The 18522-nt window shown below is 46.6% G+C and overlaps 1 protein-coding gene across 1 annotated transcript; it reads right to left on the bottom strand.

Moving 5' to 3' along the window:
• Positions 1–9527: 9527 nt before the first annotated feature.
• LOC103019981 (interferon alpha-inducible protein 27-like protein 2) lies at positions 9528–11353 on the bottom strand. The gene is made up of 4 exons (XM_057539210.1): positions 11206–11353; positions 11037–11066; positions 10299–10460; positions 9528–9748 (listed from the first exon to the last, which is right to left on the bottom strand). Exons 1-4 carry the CDS (start codon positions 11210–11212, stop codon positions 9546–9548), a joined length of 402 nt encoding a protein of 133 aa, XP_057395193.1. The 5' UTR covers positions 11213–11353; the 3' UTR covers positions 9528–9545.
• Between the last annotated feature and the right edge of the window lie 7169 nt (positions 11354–18522).

Here is an 18522-nt window from a genome sequence, read left to right as displayed (position 1 = left end):
CAACAGCTAGAAAGAAAATCTAGTTTGTCAAGGGCTCTGATCTTTCTGCTTCAGGGCCATGGTCCCTAAATATCCTTCTCCCCCCAGTACAAGGTCTTGTAGAAACTTCTCATCACCAGGATGGGATCTATCCCAGAACATCAGAAAATTCGCTTACATGTTGATTCACTCCTCCTTTCCACAAACTCTTTGAGCATGTGCTGTGGGTCAGGCACTGGGCTGTGTGCTAGGGAACTTGGCCTTTCCTAGGTAGCACTCTTGGTCTGCTGGGTGGGTGGACCAACAGGCAGACAGCCATTGATGTTGCCCTCTGATGACACCAGAGGCCAGCCCAGGGCTTTGGGGGTGCCCAGAGGGACGGCACATAACAGCAGTGTCTTAGTCCGTTCAGGCTGCTATAACAAAAATACCATAAAATGGGTGGCTTATAAACAACAGAAATTTATTCCTCACAGTATTGGAGGCTGAGAAGTCAGAGATCATGGCTGCAGCAGATTTAGGTTCCTAGGTGGCTGTCTTTTCACTGTGTCCTCACATGATGGAAGGGGAAAGAGAGCTCTTTGTGGCCTCTATTAGAAGGACACTAATCCCATTCATGAGGGCTCCACCCTCATGATCTAAGCACTTCCCAATGTTTCCTCCTCCTTATACCATCACTTTGGGGGTTAATATTTCAACTTCTGAATTCTGGGGGGACACAAACATTCAGACCATAACAAGCATATTGGGGAAGGGGAGCTTGGATTCTGTCCTGAGGGTTTTGGAGAAACACTGAAGGGTTTTCAATATGACCATGACCCTATCACAGATCCTATTTTGCAAGAAGGGGGACCCCTTCCAGGTCCCAAGAGTGGGCTCTTGTCTAACACTTGGAAATGAATTGTCCAAGGAGACACAGGTGCTGGCAAAGCAAGAGACTTGATTGGGACGGGGCACCCGGGTGGAGAGCAACAGGGTAAGGGAACTCAGGAGAACTACTCTGCCATGTGGCTCGCAGTCTCAGGTTTTATGGTAATGGGGTTAGCTTCTGGATTGTCTCTGGCCAATCATTCTGACTCAGGGTCCTTCCTGGTGGTGCGCGCATTGCTCAGCCAAGATGGATTCCAGTGAGAAGGATTCTGGGAGGTTGGCAGGACACATGGATGGGCGAATCCTCTCTCCTTTTGACCTTTCCCGAATTCTTCTGGTTAGTGATATCTTGTTAGTTCTGTGTTCCTTACCAGGACCTCCTGTTGTAAGATAACTCTTGCAAGTGGCTACTATCTTGCCTGGCCAGGGTGGGCAGTTTTGGTCCGTGGTTCCCCTAACACTACACCCCTGCACACCCTGTCCTAGATGCTATCAACAGCCTGACAGGATCTCAGTTTCCAACAAGAACCAAACTTGTGAGTCTGGTTTTATGGACCTTTTAAAAATTAACTCATCCATGTCCTCAAGAGGCTCCTAGTGGGGTCAGTGAAGCATAGTTGTACCCAACCATAGGAGAAAACTCCTTAGGGTACTAATTAATTCAACACTTGATTCTTTTTCTTTCCCCCATTTTTTTGATGTCTTGGAGACTCTAAGAAAAGCTGTGAACGTTTCCCCCCAAAATGCACACATTCCCAAAATAATGCTCTAACTTCAAGTCCTTCATTAGAGCCTCCGAAGTTCCTCCTGGAGCTAAGGGCAAAAGCCCCTGCCTTAACTACAAGTCTGAGTCTCCCACAAGAAGGGCACTTGCTCTGATTTGGATCTGGAAGGATGGAGACCACCCTCCTGGAAGGTCAAGACCATCTGAACTTCGGACTGACAACTATTAGATGATAAATGCATGTTATTTTAAGCTGCTAAATGTGTGGTAATTTATTACGCAGGACTGGAAACTAATACAGCTTTGATTTCCGCCCCCCCCCCCCCCCCCCAGCTGAGGTTGTTCACTCAGGAGCTGGCCGAACATACTCTGGCCACCCCAGCATTCCTGAAACTTCTGGCTTCAGCTGGCTCCCACCCTGCCCCTGTGGATCCAGGGGTCCCTGCCTGCTCTCAGGAGTCCCCAGGGTCGGAAGCCGGGCACATCCACTGCTCACCATGTCCCTGCACACAGGGGCCCAGCGTGCGGTAGTGAAACAGGAGGAAGGGGGCAGGGCACAGCCTTTAAAAGAATGACACAGCCGTGGAGGATACAACACAAACTGTTTTGCTGAGAGACTTATTCTCAGGTTTCAGGTTCGGAGGATTGTTGGCAAAATAACCACTCTACACTTAATTAAGTAAGAGATAAGAAAGTCTATTAGGTTAGTTATAAATCGTAGCACGAAGATAAGCAAAATAGTAAGAAATAAATGTATTTACAATCACCAAATTGGGGAAACAGCTACATCTAGATCCAAGCAAGGCTGGGAAGTCCCTTGAATAACAATCCGGAGTCCCAATTGGAAGTAGGAAGTTACAGCATAAGGACAAGCAACATAGCAAGAAATAAATGTATATACATCACCAAAGTGGGGAAACACCTACATCCAGATCCAAGCAACACTGGGAAGTCCCTGGAACAGTGATCTGGAGTCCCAGTTGGAAGGTCCCGAGCAGTGCATCCACCCCATGGGTGAGACTTCAGAGTACTGCTCAAAGGACTCCTGTTTGTTTGTTTTTTTTAAGTAAATTTAAATTATTTATTTTTGGCTGCGTTGGGTTTTCGTCGCTGTGCACAGGCTTTCTCTAGTTGCAATGAGCAGGGGCTATACTTCGTTGCGGTGCATGGGCTTCCCATTGCGGTGGCTTCTCTTATTGCAGAGCATGGGCTCTAGGCGCACAGGCTTCAGTAATCATGGCATGCGGGCTCAGTAGTTGTGGCTCGTGGGCTCAGTAGTTGTGGCTCGTGGGCTCAGTAGTTGTGGCTCGTGGGCTCTAGAGAGCAGGCTCAGTAGTTGTGGATCGTGGGCTTAGTTGCTCCGCGGCATGTGGGATCTTCCCGGACCAGGGCTCGAACCCGTGTCCCCTGCATTGGCAGGCGGATTCTTAACCACTGCACCACCAGGGAAGCCCTGGAGTCCTGCTTTTAATGCCAAGCCGCAAGCTGATAATCACCAGCTTATGTGGAAATATGCAGCTCTGGCTATTATCAGAAATGTTTTGCTCTCTAGTCGTAAGTCTCAGAATGTTCACTGATCCTTGGGAACTGGCCAGATTCCCTAGACCCAGGAAGCTTCATGACTTCCTTCCTTTCTTATCTGTTGGTTCTGAAGACTTGTTAATGCTGTTTCTGTTGACCTGCACGTAGTCCAGCAGTTCGGCATGTAGTTCCTTTCAGGGTCTTCTTTTAGTCAAAGGCCTATTACGGCCTCTGAAGCCTGAACAAGCCTGTTAACTTCCCCAACACCTACTAGGTCCAAAAGGGTGGAAGATTCGACTTCCAGTAGACCTTGAGCCTCATTATATGCTCACTGTGATACATCAGCATGCTAAGTGACACACATACAGGCACCACGACAGTTCTGAGGCCCTAAAAGGGCAAATAGTGGGCAGTGGCCAAAATAGTTGGAATAATCCTCAAAAGAGTTGGAATACAGTTAGAGCAATTCTCCCACTCATTAGCCTATGAGATTACCCAGCCCATAAAAACTAACCACCCCATATTTCAGGACCTCTCGCCTTCTGAGATGGCCCACACTCTGTCTGTGGGGTATGTTTCCCCCAGGGCTGCTCTTGCCTTTTGAGACAGACGGCATTCTGTCTATGGAATGTGTCTCTCTCTAAATAAATCCACTTCTTGCCTATCACTTTGCCTCTCGCTGAATTCCTTCTGTGCTGAAACATAAAGAACCCGAGCTTCATTAAGTCCTGAGACCGGGTGTGCGATCTTAATTAAGATCGTGTGGGTTAGAGTCCCAGCCCGTGGGTCCAAGTCCCAATCTCAGTTTTAGCTGGATTTGAGTCCCGTCTGAGTTGCGCAGTTTCAGTAGGACACGGGGAGGCAGAGGCAAATTCTCACTGTGGGGATCTAGGATAGATTCCTGTCCTCATCAGAGTGGCAGAGGCTGCTAGCAGTCACCCGATGCCTACTCTTTCCTTCTGGTGCATAGGAAGAGAGCCCTGATTTTTGGCCAGGTGCATGATTCCCAGCCAAGGATTGCATTCCCAGTCCTCTTGCGGGAAGGTGTGCTCACCAGACTGGGTTCTGGCCAGTGGGATGTGAGTGGAACTGAAGTATGCAACTCTCCGGGTATGCACTTAAGGGGAGTGGGTGAGTCCGCCTTGCCCCTTGGCTCTTTCCCATGGGCTCTGCTGCAGGTGGGGGAGTGACCATCTTCCACCCTGCAGATGACAGCAGCACCTTAAGGAAGCAGAGCAACAAGACTGCAGGAGCCTGGGCCTCCCTGAGCAGAGCCACCACTCCAACTGAGACACTTACACAACCACGTAACAGAGAAAGAAACTTCTCTTGTTTAAGCCAAGAGGGCGTCTTTTACAACAAGCAAACGTAGCTTTTCATGAACATGGGGGGATCTTTTGATTGCAAGCAACAGAAGAATCAATCCAACAAAGAGAGTTGCTTTCACCTGCTTCTCAAAATCCCACTAAAATAACAGTAAAGGACTAAAGAAAGGCTTAAATCCACATCAACAAAGAGACAGGAAGAGAAGATGAGAGTAACACAATTTAGAAGCCAGAAATCACATGGACATGGGGTTCCACTTAGCAGTCCCAAGAAAGCTGAATCTTAAGGTGTCAGTGGGGAAGGGGAGAAAGAGGCAACTTTGCCCTTAGGACCACCAGAACCTCAGTCATTGGAGTGGCTACTGGGGGTTGGCATTAAGGTAGACTGGCAGCAAGAGGGCTGGCTGGACGTCTATTTAGGAAGCAGGCAGACCCCCAGGTAGCTCCCTCCAGCAGACGCCTGGAGGTTTAGTTTTGGTGAGGTTGGGTCTCTGGGCCAGGAGGCACCAGGAGCCAGGAGCTGCATACTAAGAATGACAGTCTCCATACAAGCGCTGAGACCCTCAGTCTTCTTCATTGATAGGCACCAGAACGCTGCAGCCAGGTTCTAACATCCACAACAGAAGGAGGAAGATTCTTCTTGGGAATCTTACCAGCCCAAGAAAAGCAATGCTCATATTCTGATACCTGGGAAAGGGATGCCCAATGAAAGGTTCATCCAGACCACATACGGTCCCGAAGTTGACAAGAGCCACTCCTGTGGCAGAGCCTGTCATGGGACATCTGTGAAGACCTCAGACATAAATGGGAAGCAGACTAACCCCCCGCGTCTCTGGCCCTCTCCCGCCTTTCACCCTCGGCCCTGGGGCACTCACCCTCTGACAGAAGTGCAGCTTCACCACTGGCTTACCCACCCCCTGAAAGACTCGAGGGACCAAGGTGGCCGCATGGCTGGTCTGAGACTGTGGAAAACAGAGGTGGAGGGAGTGCAGCGGGCCCAGGAGAGATGTAGACCAAGGTGTCAGGACGTCCATAGCACCTGGGCTGGGGGAGGGAGGAAAGGGCTTCTGTTTCCTAGGAGCCCCACCGTCTGTCCTCCTGAGTCCCCACAGCAACTTCCGGGACAACTTTGGGGCACCCTAAATACCCACAGAGCAATTCTAAAAGCCCTGGGACAAGAGGATCAAAGTAAATAACATTAAAAATATTGACTCTGGTTAAGACACTGCCCGTGACTCACCACATAAAATCCACACACGATTTCAAGAAAGGCAACACTGTTACCCCTGTTTTCATAGACATTGTTGAGAGAACCTATAAGAGATGATCCAAAGTCCCTAATTCCTGCTGCTGTTGAAGACGGGCATCTTTCCATAACTCGCATTTACTTTGCGGGTTATTTCCAGAAGATTTGGAGTCTTTACCTGGCTCGCTGCCCACCAGCTCTGTCCCAGCTGCCTTCTCAAGCAGTCGGCCTGTGTTCAGGGAGACAAAATCATTTTCATAATGAATCAATTTCAAATTGATGAGATTTGGGGTGGGGGATAGAGTAGTTCAACAATTACAACTCTTGTCCAGCCAGCCCTGGCCAGACTCTCTTCGAATGTTGTTGCAGCAGAAATAGAAAAGAGGCTTTTCTGACAAGGAAAATAAGGAAACAGTGAACAGGCTTGGGAAACAGCATAAACAGGCCTGAAAGAGTTAAGCAATCTTGGTTATTCTTTAGCTGTTACTACTAACACACACTTGTAGCTAGACGTGTCCTTCACAAAGCTGATTACTCTCTGACTCCATACGAATTACCCTTTGCACCTGGCATTTCTTCTCCCCCCCCCCCCCTACACTCCCTCATAGCACTCTTCATTTCACAAAGAAGGTCATGGGGCTTCCCTGGTGGCGCAGTGGTTAAGAATCCGCCTGCCAACGCAGGGGACACGGGTTAGAGCCCTGGTCCGGGAAGATCCCACATGCCGCAGAGCAACTAAGCCCGTGCGCCACAACTACTGAGCCCACGTGCCACAACTACTGAAGCCCGCACGCCTAGAGCCCCTGCTCCGCAACAAGAGAAGCCACCGCAATGAGAAGCCTGTGCACCACAACGAAGGGTAGCCCCCGCTCATGGCAACTAGAGAAAGCCCGCACGCAGCAACGAAGACCCAATGCAGCCAAAAATAAATAAATACATACATTTATTTATTTATTTAAAGAAAAAAGAAAGAAGGAAGGTCGGGGCCGATAACTTCAGGGACACCAGACCCGGTTGCTGAGCTGACACCAGCTCTGGCCATGAATTTGCAGAAGAAAAGGAATGCAAGACCTTCATTACTTTGAGCCTTCTTACCCCAGACCACGAGCCCCGGGCTATATAACCTTTCCCTATTCCCCAGGGAAGGGGGCACAGTTCTTGAGGTGCTAGCCTGTTATGTTACCCCCTTTGCCAGGCAGCGATTAAAGCCATTTTCCTCATTCCTCCAAAACTCCGTCTCCGTATTTCGTTTCGGCATCGGTGCACAGAGAGTCAAGATTTTTTGGCATCAGTGTCTTTGGTAACAGGGATTTTCCAGCAGAAAAGGAAACTAAGAAGGCACGTTTTTCAAACTGAAATCGTGCCAGGCTTTCCCTGACAAATTGCAGAGACTTAGGGATTGTCCACTGGTTTGAGTGATCTCCCTCAAGGCCCTTGGCTTGTGGCTTTGTGCAGGGTAGGCCAGCTGGGGACCAGCCCCAAAGCTGAGCTGTGTTCTCTGCTGGGATTCCAACAGATCTGGGCCCGTCTGGGGTCCTGACCTGGTGGGTCACCATGAGACAGACTGTGGAGCCTCCTGTGTGTGCCTCATCCTGATGGAAGGAGGTGGGTGAAGCCTGAAAATAGGCAGGTTTCAGGAATAATCTGAGAGCACTGTGGCTGTCTGGGGTCAGACCCCTGGGCTCCTGAGTGGGGCTTGAGCAGAAGGCAGGAAGCTGTCTTAGGCTGAGACCCCAAGACAAGGATTTGAGTGCAAGTAGTTAATTTGGGACGTGACCCCAGAGAGCACCAACAGGGAAATGGGGGGTGACAGGGAAAGACAGGCAGCTGAGAAATGGCCCATTCGTGAGTTTGCACTGGGGGCAACTGAGGCTGACTCCTGCTGGAGACCTCTGGGGGTTTATCCGCCAACTAAAATCCATCACTGGCTGAGGGCTATTCTGGGGGGAACCAACACCTGACACCTCCAGCCAGCCTTGCAGGCCTCAGGGGCGGGGCCTGGCAGCGGGGAACAGCAGGCGGACGCTGGGAGACACATGGCGGGGGGACATGGGCAAGGCTCCGACAGTGTCTGTTGCCCCAGTTCAGTAGAGACAGAGGTGAACGGTATTTATGCCAGGACCTGCACATGGGAGGTCGATCTTATCAGGAGTTCATCTGGGTTTGGATTTTGTTGTTGCTATGGCTGCTGTCTGTGATCCATCAGATTCAAATCAGGGTTCCCTGGGCTTGCGGTGGAGGCTGATTTTTCTATGTCTGCTCAACCCTTGGCTAAAGACTTCCGTTTGGTCTGTGCATCTTGGAGAGGGTCTCTGCACGCCTGCTCCACCCGCAGTGTAGACATCTGTTGCTTGTCACTAGCCAGCCTGGCGGCAAGGGCAAAAGGGTTCTCTATGGTCCCACCCGGCCTCAGTCTGCGCAGGCGCTGTGGGCCTGGGCCTGGGGGCGGGATTTTCTCAGAAGCGTTCCCCTCCCCCTGCTTCCCTAGTGGTGGGCCGATCCTTACTGTCTGAGCCCCGGAAAGTTTAACACCCCAAATTCAGAGGTAGAGGGTTTTTTTCTCTTTTTTTCCCCCATCTACACTGATCTTCACCTGTGCTCTGCGGGCTGCAGAGTTTACTGCCCTTCCCCCAGCAGCATGAGGCTTCTGTTCCCTAGGGGGTAGGGCTGCAGCTCCCCTCCGCCAGTCTTGCCTCAGTGAGGGAAGTTTCTCCTGACTCCAGTCTTCCTTGGGAGCACCCAGTGGGTCCTTGGAGAGAAACCTTAAGGTTGGCCTGAAGCATCCATCCTTGTGACTGTAGCTCCCAGAGTTCCCTGCGCTCATGGTAGCCCATCCTTGCCCTTGAACGGTCAGTTAAGGTTTTTAGCTGAACTTGCACTGCCTGCTCTGGCCGCACCTGCCTCCTGTGCTCTGCCCCAGGTGGCTCAGTGCTCTCCTTGGAGGCACCTGACTTCCCTGAGAATTCAGGCCATCTGGTGGCCCTGCCTCTTCAGCTCTCTTAGGGGTTCAAGGAAAGTTATGCTTTTGTAGGTTTTCTGGCTTTTTCTTATTGTCGGGTGGGAGTAACGCTCTCTCCAGCTTCCTGTATCCTAAGCAGCTCTTCCTTCTTGATAGGTCGGCGAGTGGCCTACAGAATGCAGCGCCTGCACCCTGGACGCCTCCTCAAGACTATCTATTGGGGGTGTAAGCAGAAGAGTTAGAACTGATATCTCATCCTTTAGAAAGACTCCAGAAAATGAGGCCACTCTGGAAGGAAGTGAGACCTCACTCTGAAGGTGAATGGAGTCTCAGGGGACACCAAGAACGCCTGTCGGCAGCGAAGGAACTGGTGAATGCCAGTTGCCTTTCGATTTTCCAGACACAGCGTAGTGACCATTCCTGATTCCACCTCCTCCTCTCGAGGTGCCCAGAGCCCCACTGTAACACTGGCATGCTGTCCTGTCCTTGCCCTGGTGGTCTGCATGTCAGCCTCCCCACAGCACTTTGAATAGGGTCCCGCTCACCTCTGGATGTCTGGTGCGCATTAATGAGGAAGGGCAGAGGGCTCTGGGGTCAGTGGCTCGATGTGCATCCTGGCTACCCCTCACCTCTGCCTCCCTAGGAAGCTTTGTCAACCCCATCACTGAGTGAGGGGTAAACTGAGACCCACCGATGGTGCACAAATGGCCCTGGGTTATACAGCCCATCCCCTGTAGGATGGGGACCAACCAGAGCCTCTTGCCAAGTGATTCTGTGCTTGATCAACCTGCCACTTCCCTCTGCCCCTCTACCACAAGGCAGGTTGGGAGAATGGGGAGCACTCGAAACTTCCAATTCACAACTCACAACCCCCCAGGACCGCAAGGAACAAAGACAGGAAGGTGCATCTGCAGATGATCTTTATTTCTCATGCTTCTCTGAACTGAGTGGGAGTTTTGGAGGTTCGACTTGGGGTACATTTTCTCCTGGCTGGTCCCCTTCAGCTCTGGGTCCAGCTGGAGGAGAGGAAGGAGGTGCCTTTTTTGCACCTCCAAGCAAAGCCCCAAAAGCTGATCCAACGGAGCCCAGGAGGATGTTGGATGACGTGGAGAGTCCAGCTGCCCCTGTGGGAGACAGAGGGTGAGCACAGGAAGGGTGCAGTGGCCGGTGGCGGGGGCCCCTCAGGAGGCCTGAGGCCCAGAGATCCCACCTGGATGCCTCCCCTGGGTCCTGAATCCCCCAGGGCTCTGCTTTGGACAGAGGAAGGGGGTGAATTCATGGGAAGTGAGAGACAGAGGGAGAGCCAACCACAGACCCCAAGAGTTACAGGTCCCACTGAGGCCTAGAGAGGGGAGGGGACGTGCTTAGGCCACCCAGGTGTCAGATTTGGGTAGGGCTAGACCCAGAGCCCAGCTATCACATATCCTGGGCTCCTTCCCTTCTTCTCTTTTCCAGAACCCCCTCACCGCTCCACTTCCCTCCTGCCCCCAAACGTCACCCAGGACTCAGAGAAGACAGTGAGGGAGAGACAAAGGACCAGGGACACTGAGGACCACGAAACTGGAGAGGGCAGACAGGTCCTCCCTCAGGGTTAGCCGCTGGGCTGAACCTTGTGCTGGTCTGACCCTCCCTGCCCTCTCCTTGCTCCTGCCCCCATCCTGCCCGGACACTTACCCACGGACTGGAGAGTGGCCACGAGGCTGCCGGCGGCAACTCCGCCCCCATTGGCCATGGCGGCCGCTGACATCATCTTGGCCGCTAAGGAGGAGGCGGCGATTCCTGCCCCGGTGAAGCCCACGGCGCCCAGCACCACGGGCACAGCCCCCACAGCCAGGGCTGTAGGGGGAGAGGAGCTGGGTCGGGGCGTGGGCTCAGGGGAGTGGACTCCCTTAGGAATTCCTTGACAGTTTCTGGGGACTGTCTGCTCGGAGCAGACGGGAGACAGCCGCTTGGAGAGGGGTCCCAAGGTAAGGAAGAAGATGGGGGTGTGGAGCCAGCTTGGGACAGTAGGTTAGAGTAGGCCCCTGGTTGGGTCTCTAATTTGCTGGGTGACTACGGGGAAGTCACTACCCCTCCCTGGGCTTCAGGTTTGTGTCTGTGTAAATGTAGAGGTGAAATAAACCAATAAACCACTGCTGTTTTTAGCAGCAAACCCCGTTTCAAATGAAATCTTCTCTACATGCTCATTACATATAAGGACTAGAGTTGCAGCTACGTCGGGGATCGCGGTGACCTTTTCCGAGCGAGTACCGCTCTCGGCCCCTAAGATTCACCCGCGCGGCTCCGGGAGTGGAGGGGGTCTGGTGAGGCAGCTCTCACACCCCCGGCAGCGCCACCTCTCTAAGGCCTCCCTCCCATCCTGGGACCCAGGCCAGCTGAAGGCCCGGCGATGCGGGGATCCAGGAAAGTCACCTCCTCCTATCGCAGCAGCAGCTGCCTGTTCTTGAGAGAGAGAGAGAAAGAGAGAGAGTTGATTGAGGGAGTGAGGGAAAGAAGCGAGTCCTCTGGCCCTCCGTGGGTTGGGGTCTGGGAGGCCCGCCCCCTGCCCAGGCCACCAGCCAGATGGGGAAGAGAAACTTACTTATCATGGTGACGCCCTCCTCGCTGCAGCTGAGCTCAGGAAATGACTAAGCTGCACGAGATGCTGTTATTTCCTGGAGAACCACTAGGGACGCGGCCGGCCCCTCGCGGCATCTTGACCCCAGCAAAACGCAGGAACGCACGTTCTGCGCGCCCGTTCGCCCGCCCCCCATCCCGCTTCCCACCCCTACTCGCCGGTCTTACCCGCCTCCCACCTTCACCTCCCTAGTCCTTCTCCTCCCGGCGCCGCCTCTGCTGGCTCCCCGCGGGTGGTTCTCTCTTGTTTGGTGGCTCCACCAAAAGGGAAAGACCCCTAAAGCACCTGAAAGCCGTTGCAAGTGGACCGGGGTTCCAAGTTGTAACATTTTGCCCCCTGATGACAGAAGAGTTGTTCGCTACAAAACAAAACAACAAAACAAAACAAATCAAAACAAAAAACAGAACGTAGGAGAAAATTTAATTTCACTTCCAGAGGGAGACACTGGTAGATTTTGGTGCATTTCCAGGCTATTTCGCCAGGACCGCCCCATCTCCGTCACTCTCTGAATGTGTAACCTCACCTCCAAGATCCAGTCACACTTGCACACTACTTTGTAAATTACTCATTTTATTTAATCGGCCGTTTTTGTTTCCCCAGGCTGTTTAATATTCTTCAACAGGATTTTTTTTTAAAGTTAAATTTATTGAGGTATAATTTACACAGAGTAAAACTCAACTTTTTTTTTTTTTTTTTGGCCGCCCTGCGCTCCCTGGACCAGGGCTGGAGCCCATACCCCCTGCAATGGAAGGGTGGAGTCGTAACCATTGGACCGCCAGGGAAGTCCCAAAGCTCAACTTTTGAGTGTACTTTTCTAGGAGTTTGGACAAACTTTCACAGTCGTGAAACACCGGCTCAGATACAGAACGTTTTCATCACCCATCTTCCCCATCCCCCAATTCTCTCATGCCTCTTCCTCATCAACCCCTCCCTGAGCTCCGGCCGGCCGTAGCGGCCTATGATCAGTTTTCCGTCCCTAAACATTTGTCCTTTTGTATAATTTCAACACGATTTTTGCTTGTCATCAAACATTCTGTCCTGGGGATAAACTATAGTTCAATGTATCAGTCCGCGCCCCCCCCCCCCGCCCCTTTTTGTTTTGGCTTCGCAGCGCAGCATGTGGGATCTTAGTTCCCCTACCAGGGATCCAACTGGTGCCCCCTGCATTGGAAGTGCCAGGTCTTAACCACTGGACCACCAGGGAAGTTCCCCCTTTTTAAGGGTTTAAATTCTTATTTTTGCTCTATAAGTTATCCTGGCTTGAAGTGCTTACATCATGGTTCACAAGTATTTTCTGATAATATAGCCCTAGAGGAAGAATTGCTGGGTCAGTAACTGTACATTTCTTATGGCACTTGATACTTTATTGTTAGGTTGTCCTCCAAAAATATTGCACCAGTTCACACTCCCCCCAAAAGTATGTGAGAGGATCTATTTTTCTCTACTCCTAACCAACAATTAGCTTTGTCATTAAAATAAAAAAAAACCTTTGCTGATGAAAGGTGAAAGATGATGACATTTTAATTTACATTTCTTTTTTACTTCTAATCAGGCTAAACTATTTTTAAGTTACTAAGGCTTATGCGGTTTTATTTTGTGAATTATCTTCTAGTATTCTTGTAGTATTCTAGTATTCTTCTTCCATTGAAGTGTTACTTTTTTTTCCTTACAGATATATAGGAATTTATTTATATTTAACTATTTTAATCCTTTCTCATAGGCGTTGCAAAGTTTTGTTTCCAGTTCATCACTTTTTTTTTTTGAGGGGGTAGGGGGACTTTTTTTTAACACAGAAAAGTTTTTAATATTTATGCAAATATGCCAATATTTTACTTTATTATTTTTTCCTTTGTGTGCCTAAAAAGGCTATTTCTGCTAGCTATCAGATACATCATCACCTGTATTTTGGTTTTTTTTTCACTTTTTAAAATTAATTTTTTAATCCATATGGAATCTAGTTTGGTACATATAAGGTGCTTTACATATCTATGTATGTCTTAGCCAACCAGCTCAGATATAAACACCATTTATTAAATTCCAACACTATTTATTAAATCATCTTCTCTTTCCTCTTTGATTTGAAATTCCAACCTTATAGTCAATATTCATATACTTGTATATATGCCAGTATACCTGTTTTGGAATATTCTATTCTGTTCCAAAGACCTATCTTTTCTGGCAACAAGATCACACTGTTTTAATGTTTATAAATTTAATATTTGATTTAATATCTGTGCTCATTTTCATTTAGGTTTAAAAAAATCTTCTGGCTCTTCCTTCCTATTAGTTCTTCAGATGAAATTTATAAATATTTTTTCAATTTCAAAAAATTTTTTTTTGCTATTTTGATTGAAATTGAGCTAAATTTTTGAATAAATATTCCGGGAGAAACATTTTTGCAAAAGCAATTTTTTATGGAGGTATATGATAAGTCTTTCTACTTATTCTTTTTCCATATCCCTGCATAAAGTTTTGTAGTTGTCTTTGTACAAGGACTACATATTTTTAAATAAACTTTATTTTTAAAGAAAGTTTTAGATTTAAGGAAAAATTGCAAAGATAGTACAGAGAGTTCAAATATACCCTGCACCCAAGGTTCCCCTGTTATTAACATCTTATATTATAGGGTACATTTGCTACAATTAATGAACCAATGTTGGCATGTTATTATCAAAGTCATACTTTATTCAGATTTCCTTATTTTTAACCTAATGTCCTTCTGTTCCAGGATCCTATCCGGGATAACACATGACATTTAGTCATCATGTCTACTTAGGTTCTTCTTGGCTGTGACGATTTCTCATGCTTTCCTTTCTTTTGATGACCTTAATAATTTTGAGGAGTACTGGTCAGGTATCTTGGAGAATGTTACCTCACTGGGATTTGTCTGAATTTTCCCTCTCATGATTAGATGACAGTTATGAGTTTTGGGGAGGAAGGTCACAGAGGTAAATTGCCATTCTCATCACAGCATATCAAAGGTACATGCTATCAACTTGACTTATAATTGTTGATGTTGATGGAAGACATTTTCACATATTGAGGTATGGGGAAGGCATTTTGGCCTATATGTGATTTGGCTTGAACTTTACAATGATAACTAGGATGGCCTGTCTTATGGCCTGTCAAATATCCATTGTACATCTGCCTGAACCACAACAACAAAAAGAATGCAGTTACCACATTGTTTAGAATGTCCACTTTGAAGATATGGATAGATGCCTACCCACTTCCCGTAACATCAATGCTAGTACTCCTTTGAAGATGAGATTCCCTCACTAGACACCAAGGTCATGTGTATGTGCTAGACTGTCTCTTTTGAAACCTTGAAGGAATGTACCCCTGTCATGTTTCATGTTTGGTCTTTGTTCTGACAAGATGTTAAACTGTGGTTCAGGCATCCAAAATGGATCTGGCTGGCCATTGTGGATGTGGTTTCAGACACATTCCTGCATCACTGAGAACTTGAATTTTCTGAAGTGTATCAAACTCAAGGACACCACCAGCCATTCTCAAAACAGTATCTGCTAGCAGCTACCAGCTGCCACCTTATGGTCTCAAGGTCTCCCCTGGTAACTATGCAACCATTTTGGACCCCAACCAATTCTTGCTTAAGAAACACCCTTACTTCTTGCCAGTTCCAATCCTAATTCTTTTTTTTTTTTTTTAACATCTTTATTGGAGTATAATTGCTTTACAATAGTGTGTTAGGTTCTGCTTTAAAACAAAGTGAATCAGCTATACATATACATATATCCCCATATCTCTTCCCTCTTGTGTCTCCCTCCCTCCCACCCTCCCTACCCCACCCCTCTAGGTGGTCACAAAGCACCGAGCTGATCTCCCTGTGCTATGCGGCTGCTTCCCACTAGCTATCTATTTTACATTTGGTAGTGTATATATGTCCATGCCACTCTCTCACTTTGTCCCAGCTTACCCTTCCCCCTCCCCGTGTCCTCAAGTCCATTCTCTAGTAGGTCTGTGTCTTTATTCCTGTCTTGCCCCTAGGTTCTTCATGACCATTTTTTTTTTTTTTTTTTTTTAGATTCCATATATATGTGTTAGCATACGGTGTTTGTTTTTCTCTTTCTGACTTACTTCACTGTGTATGACAGACTCTAGGTCCATCCCAATCCTAATTCTTGACAAACAGCTTATGTAACTTTGTGTTTTTTGCCTAGATAGGCCTTCCCCATTTTGTAGTCTGGCAGAACACAATTCAAGTGTTTCTTGAATCTGTATTTCCCACACTATAGTCCTTAGTTTGGCTTGAATAAAACTCTTTTCTGTTCCTATTATAGACTGTTTCTTGATTATTTCCGTTGACAATGTTGAGCTTGATCACCTGGCTGAGGTAGTGTTTGTCAGGTTTCTCCACCATAAAGCTACTTTCCCCCATTCCTTTCCATACCATCCTCTAAGGAAGGAAATCACTGCAGCTGACATTTCAGGAATGGGAGTTGATGCCTCACCTCTTTGAGGATGGAAAATCTTCATAAATTATTTGGAATTATGCATGGGAGATTTGTCTCTTCTCCCCTACTTATTAATTTCATCATTTGTTTATATCAGTATGGACTCATTAATATTTATTTTATACTTTGGTGCATAATCCAATACTACCTTAATTATTTGGTTGCTCAAGTTTTTCCAGCTTTGGCCACTGGGTGTCTCTCAGTTGATTTCTGTGTCTCTTTGACATACCCTCACTATTGTGTGTGTGTGTGTGTGTAGCACTTCATTACTTTCTGCCACTATAAGATGGTCCAGGAAATATTTTGTATAGTCCTTGTCCCAGTCCTAGAATTGGAGCCCTGGTTTCTTTTATTGGCGCATGGGATTAGACAGCAACATCTGCAAGCTAGGTGTGCTCATTGCTGCTGGGGTATCATTGCCTCTACGTCCTCTCAGCTGCAGGTCAAAGAAATATAGGTATGTATACTAACCCATATATGTACACATATCCACAAATATTTCTACTTGTAACCATGTGTACTGATGTTGAGCCAAACATGAGTTCACACTGATATCTCCAAGTCTAATCCATCACTTCATGGGTCATTCTAACCTCTCTTCCTTTCTTATCTTAATTCCCGCTCCAATAGGGAAAAACATTGCTCTCTCCACCTGTCGTCCACTTACTTAATTGTTCAGTTCCAGTGTATAGCATAGCAGTATCAGAAGCGTTAAACCAGTGCCATGTATTTTTTGTAAACATTTAAAAATACTTTGTAATGATCTCTACTGTCCTGAAATGGAATTCATAAGTAACATCATCTAGCTACCCACAATACATTGCCAAAAAAGTAATATGAAAGAGAAGTAAAAGGAAGCTATTTAAAATTAAAAAGTGTATATTTCAATATGTATGTGACCAAGCACTATTATACCAGAAGATAAAATGAATCAGTTGTTTGCATCCATTTAAGTTTAGATTTAGGTTAATATAATTATTCAACTAAAAATCATTAACACTTTTTTTATAGCTGATATTTTGAAGCAAGGGCTTAAGACATATACCTATACATTCATAGATCTGTATCTAATCACCATGTATGTGACAGCTGCACATAGAGACTGATTCAAGTACCATGTCAAGTAGTGACATTGCTACTATGATACAATTTTTTGAAGTGGTTAATAACTCTTGGTAAATTCCAGAACAAATCAAAGTACAATGTCTCCCCGATTTGCAAGATAATTGCAATTCCTAGAAAATTCAATCTATATTAAAATTATGCAAAAAATACTTGCATGTAAAACATGGTGAAGTTCTAGGCTTAGATACTTATGAGTTTTTTGCTTATGTGAAGGGACCTTTGAAATTTTTATAGGATAACTTTTAGTTGTGCATTACCGTCCTGTGTATTTCAGATGTCAGGCATCCCTGGTCCCTGTGGGCTAAATACTAGAACATCCCTCCATCACTGTAACTATTAAAAACATGCCATCAATTTTCCAAAATGTCCCCTAGGCGGCAGTACCATCCCAGTTAAAAACTAACATCTTAGGCAGTAACTTAAAAAACCTGGAATGTTTAGAACTATTTAAAGAGAAAATAAAATAAATACAACCAATGTTATTCACATTTTGGACATTCGTTTTAAGAATAATTAGTGCATATTGAACATTTAACTTGTGCATAAGAATTTGGTATATGTGCATTTTAGAGTTATGATCCCAATTTTAATGGTGTGCTTCAGCAAGAGATTTAATCTTGTGATTATAACGATGAAAATTATTCTATTTTAAACCAATTTTATAAGGAAAACTTAATGTTCAAAATTGTATAAATTTATTTTATTAAATTTATAAGATTCACCAAAGTTCATGCGATAGCTTTGCTTGTTAGAGACAAATGCAGTGTTTAAAAAGAAAATTGGGGGCTTCCCTGGTGGCGCAGTGGTTGAGAATCTGCCTGCCAATGCAGGGGACGCGGGTTCGAGCCCTGGTCTGGGAAGATCCCACATGCTGCGGAGCAACTCGGCCCGTGAGCCACAATTACTGAGCCTGCGCGTCTGGAGCCTGTGCTCGGCAACGAGAGGCCGCGATAGTGAGAGGCCCGCGCACCGCGATGAAGAGTGGCCCCCACACCGCGATGAAGAGTGGCCCCTGCTTGCCACAACTAGAGAAAGCCCTCGCACAGAAACGAAGACCCAACAAAGCCATACATACATACATACATACATACATACATAAAAAGAATGTAAGCAGACAAGAATAGCATTAAAAAAAAATAAAAAAAAAAAAAGAAAATTGGTTACATAATATACACAAACTTAGAAACTTGGTTATGTTAATATATAGGCAACATAAAATATTTAGGGGAATTTGATCAATAAGTTGTAAAGGTCCTCTGAGATTTATAAATAGAATATTAAGGTTTTAATTAACCTTAAAAACAGAAATATTAGCTTTTAATTTGTTATTTCAATAAATTCAATATTAATTAAAAAACCCAAGCCACAAATATTCTTACTGTTTACAAAAGCTGCTTTCAAGGATAACCTAAAACTCAAATGTATACCAGTCACCCTCTTAGTCTCCTTTGAATAGTGCCAACTGGGTCTTTTCTGATTTCCTGGAATTTTCAAATAAAGACTATAGTTTAAAAAGACTGTAGTTTAAACAAATGCTGGAGAGGGTGTGGAGAAAAGGGAACCCTCTTGCACTGTTGGTGGGAATGTAAATTGATAGAGCCACTATGGAGAACACTATGGAGGTTCCTTAAAAAACTAAAAATAGAACTACCATATGACCCAGCAATCCCACTACTGGGCA

The sequence above is a fragment of the Balaenoptera acutorostrata genome (genome assembly GCF_949987535.1).
Source record: "Balaenoptera acutorostrata chromosome 3 unlocalized genomic scaffold, mBalAcu1.1 SUPER_3_unloc_1, whole genome shotgun sequence".
NCBI lineage: Eukaryota > Metazoa > Chordata > Mammalia > Artiodactyla > Balaenopteridae > Balaenoptera > Balaenoptera acutorostrata.
The sequence above is the reverse complement of the archived record's forward strand: the minus strand, read 5'-3'. Positions and strand labels throughout refer to the sequence as shown.